At 43.2% G+C, this 13,729-nt stretch overlaps 1 protein-coding gene across 2 annotated transcripts in view; it reads right to left on the bottom strand.

Annotated features, from left to right (window-relative positions):
- Positions 1 to 5,468: 5,468 nt before the first annotated feature.
- The window catches only part of WDHD1 (WD repeat and HMG-box DNA binding protein 1), a 31,158-nt gene continuing 22,897 nt past the window's right edge, over positions 5,469 to 13,729 (bottom strand). The window contains exons 18-26 of one of the 2 annotated variants that reach the window (XM_082058940.1): positions 13,446 to 13,577; positions 12,897 to 13,114; positions 10,612 to 10,736; positions 10,055 to 10,111; positions 9,151 to 9,194; positions 8,858 to 9,016; positions 8,343 to 8,476; positions 7,051 to 7,186; positions 5,469 to 6,489 (exon numbers count right to left, since the gene is read on the bottom strand). In XM_082058940.1, the coding sequence (XP_081915066.1) occupies positions 6,289 to 6,489; positions 7,051 to 7,186; positions 8,343 to 8,476; positions 8,858 to 9,016; positions 9,151 to 9,194; positions 10,055 to 10,111; positions 10,612 to 10,736; positions 12,897 to 13,114; positions 13,446 to 13,577 (1,206 nt within the window). In that variant the 3' untranslated portion in view covers positions 5,469 to 6,288. The remainder of the gene's footprint in view (positions 6,490 to 7,050; positions 7,187 to 8,342; positions 8,477 to 8,857; positions 9,017 to 9,150; positions 9,195 to 10,054; positions 10,112 to 10,611; positions 10,737 to 12,896; positions 13,115 to 13,445; positions 13,578 to 13,729) is intronic. The other variant, XM_082058941.1, reaches the window with a different exon arrangement.

Genomic DNA, 13,729 nt, shown 5'->3' with positions numbered 1-13,729 from the left:
GTTTTCTGTGGGTGCGATCTGCATTTTAACTTCCCTGGTGAGGTCTCACATTTTAGAGCTGACACTGGAAGCAAAGGCAGTGGGTTTTCTGCCCCAGCTTTCCTTTCGTGCCTTCACAGAGCGAGACACGGGACCTCACACCAATAAACTCCTCCAGCCTTTGCTCCCTGAAATATGGAAAACTTCAGAGGAATGGTCTGGGCAGGACGTAGGAGGTAAATTCATATTTATGCTTTTCAGAATATGAAAAGAGCCGTATAACACAAGTCTCCAAGGGCTTTGATCCATGCGCGGGGCGCAGACGTGTCCCTGCATTGTTCCCCTCGTTTGCGTCTCACCGTCATTTCTCTGAGATCGATAATGCAATTTGTAGACTGGTCTGTTCCCTGGCAACACGTGGCTTGAAACAATACCTGCAAATTTCCTCTGCCATTCACCTCCAGTTGAGTTCAGCATCAAGTGGCTCTTTTCTCAGCCCTGGTAGGTGTTCGTGTTTTGCCTGCCTCTAAGTTAATGAATTACTGTTGCATTTATATGTTGGAGAGCAGCGTAGGGGAAAGGGACCTGGGGGTCCTGGGGACAGCAGGATGACCATGAGCCAGCACTGGGCCCTTGTGGCCAGGAAGCCAATGGTACCTGGGGTGGGTTAGAAGGGGGTGGTCAGTAGGTCAGAGAGGTTCTCCTGCCCCTCTGCTCTGCCCTGGGGAGACCACACCTGGAATATTGTGTCCGGTTGTGGCCCCTCAGTTCCAGCAGGACAGGGAACTGCTGGAGAGAGTCCAGCGCAGCCACCAAGATGCTGAAGGGAGTGGAGCATCTCCCGTGTGAGGAAAGGCTGAGGAGCTGGGGCTCTGGAGCTGGACAAGAGGAGACTGAGGGGGGACTCATTCATGGTGATCAATATGGAAAGGGTGAGTGTCAGGAGGATGGAGCCAGGCTCTTCTCGGTGACAACCAGTGACAGGACAAGGGGCAATGGGTGCAAACTGGAACACAGGAGGTTCCACTTAAATTTGAGAAGAAACTTGTTCCTGGTGAGGGTGGCAGAGCCTGGCCCAGGCTGCCCAGGGAGGTTGTGGAGTCTCCTTCTCTGCAGACATTCCAACCTGCCTGGACACCTTCCTGTGTAACCTCATCTGGGTGTTCCTGCTCCATGGGGGGATTGCACTGGATGAGCTTTCCAGGTCCCTTCCAACCCCTGACATTCTGGGATTCTGTACACAGCAGCGCAACAGCCAGGAGCAGGGGGAAGCGGCCAGGTCTGCTGTTCTCCATCAAAGAGCTCTCTACCACATGAGGCATCCAGCCTTCCCAAAGGCGGTTCTCACCACTGTTGTCTTCTCCTGGGACCAGCCAGCCAGGACCACCAAGTTGAGTTGCTCCATGACCAACACAGTTCTGTTCTGTGGAAAGAAACTGAGGTGTGTTTCATAGCCAGAAGATGTCTGAGAGGGGAAAGCATGTCCAAACACGGGGTCTCCTTCACCCAACTCCACCCCAAGCACCCAAGCTGGTTGACTTTTCTTGACTTTCCCACCCCAAAAGCTTTGGTATTGACTTTATTTTACTACCTACAAGGTAAGAAATCCTCCCAGCAGGAGCAACCAAACTATCCTGGCTGTGTGTGCCATCAGAGGCTGGTGACAACCACAGAGCTCCATGAAGGCAACTTACACATGGTTCGTAAAGCAAATTTTTCTTCGAGTTTGATGCCATCGCTCGCTCCTGCAGCAACAAAGGGAGAAGGAGTAGTTATAACCATTATTAATTTTCTAATTGGGGAATGCAATGCCAAACAAGCCACAGGAACTTCACCTTAGGTGGCTGCAAATCCTCAGCAAGGGACAGAGCAGAACCCAACACCAGCAGAGCTAATCTGAGGATGGATCGGGTTTGTCACAGAAACTGGAGACACAAGACATCCCCAGAAGCCAAGGGGAGACACGATTCTTCGCTGATAGAGACAAGTATCTTAATTAGAGTTGCACCGCCACAAAATACCTGCTGTTGCACTCTAGTACCAAATACTTGCAATAAAGTTATCAGATGTTGTGCTGCAAACAGACTTTCTAATCTCACCCCTACCTGCACTGATAGCAACAACAAAAGTTAAAACTCATACTGTGAAAGCCAGCAATCAGCTTTACATTTGCGTGAAAACAACGACTGGTCTGTGCTGGGTACCACCCAAACTTGGCATCCTCGCCAGAGGCTGCTTGTCGCTGGGATTTAAAGCACAGCCAAAGAAAACTCCCCAAATCCCAAATAACACAAGTTGACATGGATTCATGACATGTGACAGGCAGAGAGATTTGTTAGCATTCGATACTACAGGCCATAATATATATATATATATATATATATATATATATATATATATATATATATATATGTATAAGTTGTGCAGGTCTCGTTGGAGCCAAACTGCAGCATCACCTGTCAGGCCATGGGGGAATAGAATCAGAGAATCAGAGAGTTTGGGTTGAAGGGACCTTCCCAGCTCCCCCAGTGCCCCCCCTGCCATGAGCAGGGACATCTTCACCAGCTCAGGTTGCTCAGAGCCCCGTCCAGCCTGGCCTGGGATGTCTCCAGGGATGGTTCAGCCACCACCTCTCTGGCCAACCTGGGCCAGGCTCTCACCACCCTCAGGGACAACAATTTCTTCCTCATGTCCAGCCTGAATCTCTCTCCTTTAGTTTAAAACCATCAGCCCTTGTCCTATCGCAACAGGCCCTGCAGAAGAGTCTGTCCCATCTTTCTTATCGGCCCCTTTTAAATACAGAAAGGCTGCACTAAGATCTCCCCGGAGCTTCTGTTCTCCAGCTGACTCTCTGAGCCTGTCAAATAGCTCAGGTAGAAAACAAAATTCTGTGGGAAGGCACTTTCCTCCCCGATGTCCCTGTTTACCCTCCTCCTGTGCTTCTGCCTGATACAGCAACACGATGCTCGCAAGGCGAACAAGGCTTTTACGCTGATTTTATTGGCTGGGCTGTGTTGCAGCGTTGTTTTCTTTCATAGTAAAGTTATATTATGGAGCACGTGCTGGAAAAGCCATAGAAAGTGTTCTTTAGGAGGTGGGTGGGTATTTTATTCATTTATAGTACAAATGTTCTTTCTCTGAATAAACTCTCAGCTTCCTGCGGGTTCAGCTCTCCCTCTGAAGTTCGACAAGTTACCAACACCCCAGCACACCTAGGAGGTAATTTACAGATCTTTTTATAAGATAAAGGGATTGAAACACTCTGTCAACTACAGAATTAGGGAGGTGAGTGTTTGCTACTTTGGATTATATCCCCCCTGAGAAGCTGACAGATGTTACCCATCATTTTGAGTCTATTTTGTTGCTGCATCTTTCCAGCAAGTAGCATCTTTGTGTTAAGTGTGGAGTACCGGCAGCAACAGAGGTAACGGAAGAGGATTGAAGAGGAATGGCAATAATCGGCTTTTTGGCACCACAACACGAGGAGCACGGTCACAGGAGAGCGGGTCAGTGGATGGAGCCTTTCTGCTGGGGAAGGGAATGGGTTATAGAACATTAGACATTCAATTCAGCAGTGCGATCTTCCCTCTCTGCTTTTCTGAGCACTGTAGGAACAACCACCACCAGGCAGGTCCCTTGACACAGTTTCCAGGTTGGCTTTTCTAAAGTACCTGGGTTTCCAGCAGAAAGACAACAAACTCGGGACAAACAAGCATTTCTGAAGAATTCAGTGAAATTCTGTAAAATTATACGGGGATCATTTTTAAAGAAAAATAGCCAGTTGAGATTTAAACTGTTTTCACTCGAAAACCCGTTCCATGCTTTCTGTTCGTTCCATTTCCCGGTGGCTGTGGGTGATGGAGGGGAATTCGCAGCTCTGCGCTGAGTGTGTAACAGAGCAAACCCCGTGTTCGATGGAAGAAACATAACAGCATCATGCAATGCGATTCTCCCAGTAAAGAATCAACCAGTTACTTGCTTCCATGATCACAATAGCTTCTATTTTATTGCTGTGGATGGAGCAACTATCATCACTAAAATTCGCCGCTGCAGACACCGTCATGGTCACACAGCTCTGATACAAAGCTTTAAATCTGATGTTAGAAAGTTTTGGCACGTCAGCTGTAGGGGAGCAGTGAGATCAACTGTCACCCCAAGGCTGCGGACACTGGGTCTCATGAAACCCACAAGCATTACCCAGCAAAAATTAAACCAGGAGAAAAGTGAACGGGACCTGTGGACATGCAGGACGGTGCCTGACGTCCCCAGGGATCTCCAGGAAACCACCCACTAAATTCAGGAGCCTCCCCTTTAACAGACCTTTGGTGTATTTGTTCAGAAGAGCTACAGATTGCAAACGTCTGGCCATTGGGAAACTCTCGTGGAAGTTTATTTTGGATGTTTCCTCCCTCCTCCAGGAGCCAAAAGGACTTTGGATGCTTCATGGAAGCAGTTGTAGGACCCGGAGCAGATTTGTGCCTGTGGGTAGAAGCGAAGTGGGGACAGAGGACAGACATGGTCCCAATATCAGGAAGCACAACTGGCTCTGATGTCCCCAGCCCAAGGTATAAATATCTTGCTTGGGTAATTTTACACAGCCTTTACACAGACGCCCTGAGCAGTCACCGCCAGGGAACCCAACAGAAAATGGATTATATGTAGACAAATGAAAACAAAAAGCATCTATTCGCACCAGCCCATCTCCCTGAACCTCGGCCAAGATGCTCAACTCATCATCCAAACAACCCAGGCTCGCAGGAAAAAAACAAACCGCAAATAAACCATTACACAGTTCACCAAGCTCAGAGTGATTTTTCTATCTGGATGTTTGTCTTACCAATGCAATTCCATTCTCCTCCAATACACCCGAGTGTGGAAATACGCTTTACTGCCTAAAAAGAAATTCCAGTCTCTGATACAATTTCTTTCCAAAGAATGTAGAAAAATCACTGAATTTCCTCCACTGTGTCAACACAGAAAATGAATTCTTATTTACATTAATCATTACTTGCTGTCTACTATCAGTATTAAACCAATAAAATGTGTAACAATAGATGAGAACTATGGGTGACAAAAAGCATTTAAATGTACAGGTCTTCAGGTTTTTCTCTAGTTGTATTTACCATCCCTGGTTGACATCATGACTCCTTTTCTCTACATCCAGTGGAAAAAGGAGCTGTTCTCCAAAATGACATGTAACTATTGCTAAAAATGTCTAGCAAAATGCCTCCCACACTAAGATCTAGTGGCTTTCACAGAAGTCCCACCGAATCTTCGATCTGTAGATTTCAACGTTAAAAATGTCTTCTAAACAGTCTTCTCCCTAATAACGTGAAGAGAAATGAAGAATGAAAAAAGGAGACAGTGAAAGGATGTGTAAACCCAGGGAAAAAAAAGCCATAAATTATCATAGAACTTTTCAGTCTTGGTTGTTATGCTAAAAGAGTTGAATTATTTTACCTTATCTTAAAAAAAACAAAGTTTCAAAATTTGATTTGGCTTCCAATACATTTATTAGACATACTGCCTCTTCTCCAGAGAAGGTAAATACGCCTTACGATTTGTAGGAAGAAGTTTGTTTCCCTTCATTACAAAAATGACAAAGGAGCCCACCACCTTAAACAAAGCAACGTTTGCATTTTATTTAAAAAAACCCCGGACATTACGTAAAACAATCCAGACATTTTCAAGTTGTGAGCACTTTCTGCTGAGCGCAGACCGGGGAAGCGCATTCGCGCAGGCTCGAACGGCTTGTTTTGGCACATTTGACCTTCCGAATTCAGCTGCTGGCCCTGGTTTTCCCCATCAGGCCGCTCTCTGCTGCTGTCACAGCCGCACATGTTGAAAACACAGCTGAAATCCTTCAATGCAGCACCGTGTTAAACTACGTTCCCTTTTCTTGAGTGTCCTTCTCCCACCCGTGTTTGCAGTAGGCAAAAGCAACAGCGCAGAAGCCGTAACTTCGCCTCTCTAAAGCACATGAGAGTTTCTGTACCCACTTTATCCTCCCCAGAGGGATTAATCCAGGTTTAGCATCAAATCTTCACAGCATGGGGCCCACAGCTCCGCACAGAGTGGGACTGAGCTGCCAGGTAACAGATCCGCAAATTAGTTTCATAATCAAGCTTTGTGCTCATAACTTGCAAAAGATGCGGATTCAACATTTCCCTCCATAAATGATAATAAAATACTTTCTAAAAGACTATTTGGAGCGAGACACCCCTTTTGCTAGTGCTCCTTGAGCAAGTTTTTCAATCTAGGGCTATTTAATGTTTTCAGAAAACAGAGGCTGAGAAGGTACCACACGGCTTAGCTTTGCTTGAATGCAAACGCTGACAATCTGACATTTGCGGATTGATCTAAAGGCTTTGGCTTTTTGGATAAATTGGAGTCCTCTGAGTTTTGCTCCTGGTTCTTTTTCGCTTCGTCTTCATCGGCTGTGGGACGCTTGCGCTTTTTATCGTCTGTTAAATCATTAAGTGCTCCTCCTTTGGCTTTCTCAGTCCACGCCTTTGAAGAAAGTACATCGTTAAGCAGAAAATTGCAAATTAGGCCACAAAACTCAGCACTTTATTTCATGCACTTTCCTTCTCTGATTATAAGGAAACACTGAAATGATTCCTGTTTAAGAATTAATAAGGATCAAGTTGGGAGCAATTTCCTCACTTTCCTTTTTCTAACAACATTCTCCTTTGAAACTACATTTCATTTGAGCCTGTATATGAAATTGAAGCTCTTAATTATCTTTCTGGACAAACAAGAACCCCAAAAGGCGTTAGAATAAACTTAAGCCCCAATGAATTAAGTCTGGCTATGTCACTTTCAGCCCCTTCCCTTCTCTGTTATTTCTTCATCAACTACATTTCTCTCACACGCCCCATTTTGGAACAGCTGCTTTCTGCTATTACTAATTACTCAGACAGTTCATATTTTCATTAAGTATAGGTCATATACTGTGGCACAATTCAACTCCATGAAGATGGAGAACGGTGGAATTTCAAGAAAAGATCCTAAATAATCAAGTGGGGAGAAAAATTCTCAACAAAACAGCATTAGAGAATGTTTTCTTACCATCCTTTCTTCTGACGACAGCATTCTGAATCGACTCATACCTTCTTTTATTATCTCTGCTTCATTCAGATCAGGATTATCTGTCAAAATGTTTGCTCTGTTCTCTTCTAGCCACATCTGGAATCCCGTCTTCGGTCTAAAAGAAGCAGACAAAAAAAAGCCCATTTAAGGTTATAGGAAAACCATATCCCTCAAATCAACATCTCTAAATCACACCTAACTGGAGTTTTTGTGTTCTTGAAATAAAAGACATACATATAGTCAGCAGTGTGCTTACAGAACATGCTGACGAGGCAAGACTAAGTCAAGCATTTTTATTAAAACTGTGATATATATGGAGATTAACGTTTCAGTTTCAAAATGACAAAGCATAATGGTTCTTTTCCTTTCTGACAGGATCCCATCAACCTAAAAATAGAGCACGTATATTAGCAGGTTTCAGCTAATCCTTTTCACAATTCTCCTTGCCGCTTGTTTCAGAACATTATCTGTAAAGGTTAATGAAAAGAATGCTAGTCCAAATGAATAATAATTACCTTCATCTTCCTCAGTTAAATGAAGTCTAAATGAAACCTGATTATAATAATACAAGTTTCATGAGGACTGGGATTGTTAGAAGATACAGCTGCTCCAGGGGAACAGGCAGATTAGTCTCAGCAAGGAAGAGATGTGTGCTCCTTAGGTAATATAAGTTTTTTGTTTGTTTTCTTTAAAAAAACAAGCTAAAGTAAAGCTTTTACACTTTCACATAAATCTTTAGCTTTTAGGCGTCCTTCAAGATCTGCTAGAGATGTTTAAACTTCAAGTATTTCCTAGACTTGCAACTGGCACAGCAGCACAGTTTCATTTATTATATCATTCAAAGCTCATTATCAGATGCATAAGTAGCACCAAGGCAAAACTGTTGCTCAGAGCCCTAAAACTACATTTTCCATTGTTCATTTATTATTTACTCACACATATATTTGCGAAACTTCTACACTGAATACCACTGAGAAAGACTGAACAAACAGAATGTTTTTCCCTGTTCTTTCAGTGGAATCGTAATGTGGCAAGTTGGAAATCCAACCAACGTGTTTTACGCGGGTTTGTTTGATAACATGCGCAGCGCACGCAGCAGTTTCACTAAATTTCTGAAGTGAGCTCACAAACGTGACAACTTGTGAGCTACAACTTCAGTCTTGAGGTTACGCTACTTCGTACAGTTCCACGTCTTCACAAACTAAGTAGTTTTTGGACTTGCTATTCTGTCAAAATTGGTACACAGCATTGAGACGTAATTGTCCGTTCACCTTCTGTTTTCAGTGTTCTCCTGTGCAGCAATTTTGACTTCACGGGGCTCGTTTTCTGCTTTTTCTTCTCTTTCTTCTGCTGTTTTTTCACTAGAGTTCGGTGTACGAGTCTGGAAGAAGGAGGCTGCTGAAGCCTAAAGACATTGAGGTTAAAGCAGAAGACAAAAGTAAGGTGAGAACACCTCACGCTCAGACAACCACACAGCCCAAGAAAAAACACGCCTTTCCTAAAACCATAATAAATACTTGCATTAATGTAGCATCTAATCCATCCCATTTCAGCACAGATGATGTTTAGTTAACACTTTAAAATAAAAGCACAAGATTCCGTGCAGAATGTGATTTCTACAACTGATTTTTTCTTTCCTGTTTCATGTGCTTTTAGATTATTTAAGCATCCTGCAGAAACCATAAGATGCCTTAATCAACAGGGCTTCATACTTGATCAAAGCTGGTAAAATTCAATTTACCGTTCTTTGCCCACAGAAACAATATACAAAGACTAGAAACGTTACCTGCTTGGACTTGGGTTTGGGAGTCAGAGGCTTTATAACGAGATGGTTCTGCTTGTTTACAGCTCGACTGCCAGACAGAGAAGTTTTCTTTGAGTATTTGCTCATAGTGTCTAGAACATTTGCTGCGGGGACCGCCGGGTCCTTTTTGTTAGATGTCACCTAGCAAAACAAATATTTAATTCATTTTCTGTCATGTTCGCCCCCTCTGTCTATCCCAGCTACTTATACTGTAAATATAATAATTTGTTGTGATTTTCAGAACGCCACAATCAAACCATCTGCAAAATTCCTACCTTAAAGGGATTCACGCGTCCTTGGCTGCTTGATGCAATTACAACTATTGGATAGCAAAGAAAAAGGAATGTTAAAATGTGTGTGTACACGCACCTATATATATATATAAATCTATGAAACAACATGCACATTTTAGATGAGCAGATGAACCAACATTAGCCCCATTTCCAAAGAATGAGGATAACACTCATTGAGTGTTTCAGCCTCTGTACAATGAAAATCAAAGAGGAAAACTAAATCCAAGGCATCAACTACTCCACACCAAAGAAGTTTCCACCAGGCTTGAAAGTGGTCGGATAAAGAGAATTACATTTTAATAACCCCGGGAATGTTATACATGCGCTCAGCTACTATCAGCCATCAGAAATGCCACACTGAACCAACAGCTTACAATACAAATCCACAGGAAGACCCGGGATTTCCTCCACTCCCAAATCCGTTTCTACTCCTATTATTCCTGCGAGGGAGTGGGCAGGAGGGAAGAAGCAGCAGGAGGTCACGTTCTGCTCCTGCCTGCTCAGCTTTGGTTGTATGGCAGAGCTACCAACTCTGCAACCAATAAATGTGCCTCATTAGTAAAATAAATCACTTGATCATTGTTCCCATTTTTCCCCTGTCCCAAAGAACGTCTTCATGACACAGCCAGGCAAAAAATGGATTCTGCAATTGGCACAGCTGAGGCGATCAGAAGAGTGTTGTGGAACATCATCAGGTGACAAAGGCATCGACAGGAACAGGGAACCTCTTAGAAATGGGACAGCAACAATCAGCGCAAGTTCCCACTTGACAACGCTGTTCTACATTGAATTTTAGTGGTAATGGGAGAACGGAGGATAAAAACAGGAGGAGGTGTAGTGAAGCATGTCAAAATTCTCATCCTGGAATAAACAGAGATTTACTCACCAGATTTCGGAGTTGTCGCCTCTGCTGAAATGACACCTTTGGAGAAAGGATTTGGCCCTTCAGAAAAAAGAAAGAGATACGTATTGAAGCGCAATAAAACGTAATAGCATGATTTATTAATAACGAAACCTCCAACAGACAAATAAGTTAGAGGAAAGCAATCTGTATTTTAAAGCATGACTTCTCATTTTCAAATTGTACATACACTTTTACAAAAATGTGTTATTTTGTTCCTGAAACCCAAAACTTATCCTAGTCCCTGCTGCACCTGCAGTTTCAAAACTCAGCGAAACAAATGGGATTATTTTCTAGTTGTGTAAGTGGCTTCTACATCCAGCCTCCTGTACTTCACTTGTGACAGGTGCTGTGTCTGTCTTTCCTAAATTTTATGTCAAAAGAACAAAACAACAGACAGAAAATCAAGTTTTTTGCATAGTCCTACAGACTGAGTTATCCAAACTACAAATTATCTGGGAATTTTCCAGAAACCCTTATTAAGCCTGTGAAAGACACATGTAGGTAACTTCCAGCCTAGTCAGAGAATACATTTTTCTTACTCTGTTTAGGTACTTCGGGTGTTTCTTCTGCTTCCTCACAACCATCAGTTTCCTCAGCATCTTCCATTTCTTGGTCCTGCTGAACATTTCTGATGGGCGGCCGACTCCACTCCCTGGCAGAGCTGCTGTAACCAAAGGCAAGGAATTCATCAGACAGGATGTGCTCACCACATTCAGAAGGAAAACTGGAACAATGGAAGGATAACTAACTTACCTCATTTAGGAAATAACAACAATAACATTTGGCACTTACTTGCATTATACCTCTGATAAAATCGTGATGATTACTAAAAATATAACACAGATTCCTTCACCACATGAGTTCACCCTATAACAGCCTGAAGTGGTACCCATGTAGTTTTAAAAAAGACCACACACAGCTATCAATCTGCCCCAAATTCACACTTAATTAAAACAAAAGTACACGTGCTGGCATTCAAACAGCTCCGCAAGTAAGAGGAAGCGCCCGAACAGAAGCAGCAACTCTTGGCCACCTTCTTCGGAGCGCCTGACAACATCACGACTGTTGCCAGAACACTTTGCCACAAATACAAATGCAAATGTAAAACACCTTCCGTAATCTCCATTTAAACGCATGCACCTCTGATAGCATAAATAACACCAGGTCACTTTTCTACACACATGAACAAATACACAGGTGGTAACACGGATGCACATTTTCAGTCTGAAGTTTAGGAGGTGAGTTCATGTTTTTAATCTGATTGTTTTCTAAATTCCCTATAGTAGTATGTACTTTTCTTGCATTTGCCTCCTAATCTTTGCTGGTTGTTAAAATCCATGTACACATAAACTAAAGGTACGTTTATCTCAACCAGAATGCCAGTGATTAATCTGGCACTAAGAATAATATAGTGTTTGTGATGAATTTTAACCCTCAGAGTGGCTAAAGTCGCAGACACGGGATTACAGCTTCCATTCACCACTCAGAAGAACAAGGCAGAGCATTTAGAAACCAGTTCTAAATGTGCACTTTCACACAGCAGAATAAGGAAAAGGCCACAGATAAGTTCAGGGACTCACCACTTCCTCTTGCTCAAAAAAGTTCCCAACCTCATACCTAGAATTGCTTCTGACTAAATGCCATGTCATTTTTCCCGCACTATCAGACCGGTGGTTCGCAACAACTTTCCTTACTGCTGCACCATCCAGAGGCCAAGCAAGAACACAGCTCTTCTGCACCATCTGTATTTCTTAGAAAAAACACACACATCTTTTTGCCTCATCATGCTTTACAAAGCAGATGCAGGGAGGAGAGGAAAGGTCTATAGTGCAAATACAGAGGGGAAAAAAAATGCAAAGCCAACCCGTAAGTATTTCCACAGCTTAGAAGAGCTGGGATTAATTATCACAGAATCCCAGAATGTCAGGGATTGGAAGGGACCTGGAAAGCTCATCCAGTGCAATCCCCCCATGGAGCAGGAACACCCAGATGAGGTTACACAGGAAGGTGTCCAGGCGGGTTGGAATGTCTGCACAGAAGGAGACTCCACAACCTCCCTGGGCAGCCTGGGCCAGGCTCTGCCACCCTCACCACGAAGAAGTTTCTTCTCAAATGTAAGTGGAACCTTTTGTGTTCCAGTTTGAACCCATTGCCCCTTGTCCTATCACTGGCTGTCACCGAGAAGAGCCTGGCTCCATCCTCCTGACACTCACCCTTTATATATCTATAAACATTAATAAGGTCACCCCTCAGTCTCCTCTTCTCCAAGCTAAAGAGCCCCAGGTCCCTCAGCCTTTCCTCATAAGGGAGATGCTCCACTCCATCATTATGGTGGAAAAAAGACTAAATAGGATGCACTGGGGTGGGATACTGAAAGGGGGCAGGGCTGGAGAAAGGTAGAAGGATTTTAAGATAGGTGTGGAATAAAGTGAGATAGAGAGACTGAGACAAAGAGAAAGAAACAGGTCAGAGTCAAATAACCAAACCAGCACAAGCTACAAGTAGGGAAAAAAATAAAGAAGAAAAAATTCTAATCAGAGCAACTTGGTATTGAGTCTGCTTTGCCTCTGAAGCTGTTGTACATGGACATATAGTAAACAAGGAGTGGAGATACATCAATTTGTGTTCGTGTCCCGTTACTAATGAGCCCTCACAATATATCAACAGGAACATACTGCTTTATATGTACAATTTAAGAGTAGAGCAGCACAACCTTCCTAACAAACACATTGCTCCAGAAGAGCAAAAGCGCATCAGCTGGACCAAAATGTTAATAGATCAGTAGAAACGTTCCCAGGATTTTAATCACAGAAACATGCATTACCCAGCATTCAAGTGCTTTCGGAAATCCTCTTCCTCCTCTTCGTCTTCCGGTGCCGTTGCCAATTCACTTGCTTTCTCCACAGCCATCTCACTGAGCTGCTGAGCTAAATTCAGCTTCCGAGAGCGAGACGCGTACTTGATGGCCAAATTCACAACGTTCTGCGTCATGAGGTCAGCAAGTTCCACACAACGGAATTCCCGCTCCAGTTTACAAGAAAGCTGAAAGAAAAGAAGCCTTGAGAGTTACAAACTTCACAGCTCCCTCAAGACTCTCGGACCAGAATATCACGGGTCTTGGTGGAGTGAATGAATAAAGATGAGCCACCAACAATCATGAACCACATGGCAAAGAAAAAGCTTATTCCTCCCACCCTTCATGCTGTTAAGCAACAAAAATATTCTGCAGTCCACCTCTTATCATTGTCTGTGAAACATCTGGATTGCCCATCAGTACCCAGACTCGTTACTAATAAGAGGAATCATATTAAAATTTACATTAAATGCTATCGACTCAAAGTCTCAGGGATTCTTTTTATTTATTTGTACTTACGGCAAATAGTTTCATTAAAAGCTCTTGCTGTTCTTTCACTGCCTGATTTTTAGTATTTTCATCAAATTCGTAGCCATTTTTTGATAAGTAATCCACGTGGTTGTGAAATACAACAGAACGCCAGTATTGTTCCTGGAAAAGGGACAAAGATGATTCTGGAAGTCAGAGGGGGGGAAAAAAAGCCCACGATTCAATGTCTAACAATTTAAATTGTGTTTTACCGATTCATTCTTAAACTTTCCTTTCATCTTATGAGTGTGAAGGGTAGACAATTCTCTTTAAAA

This window comes from Streptopelia decaocto, assembly GCF_964273445.1.
Source record: "Streptopelia decaocto genome assembly, chromosome: 7".
NCBI classification, from domain to species: Eukaryota; Metazoa; Chordata; class Aves; order Columbiformes; family Columbidae; genus Streptopelia; species Streptopelia decaocto.
Note: the sequence above shows the minus strand (reverse complement) of the source record. Positions and strands in the feature narration are given on the sequence as shown.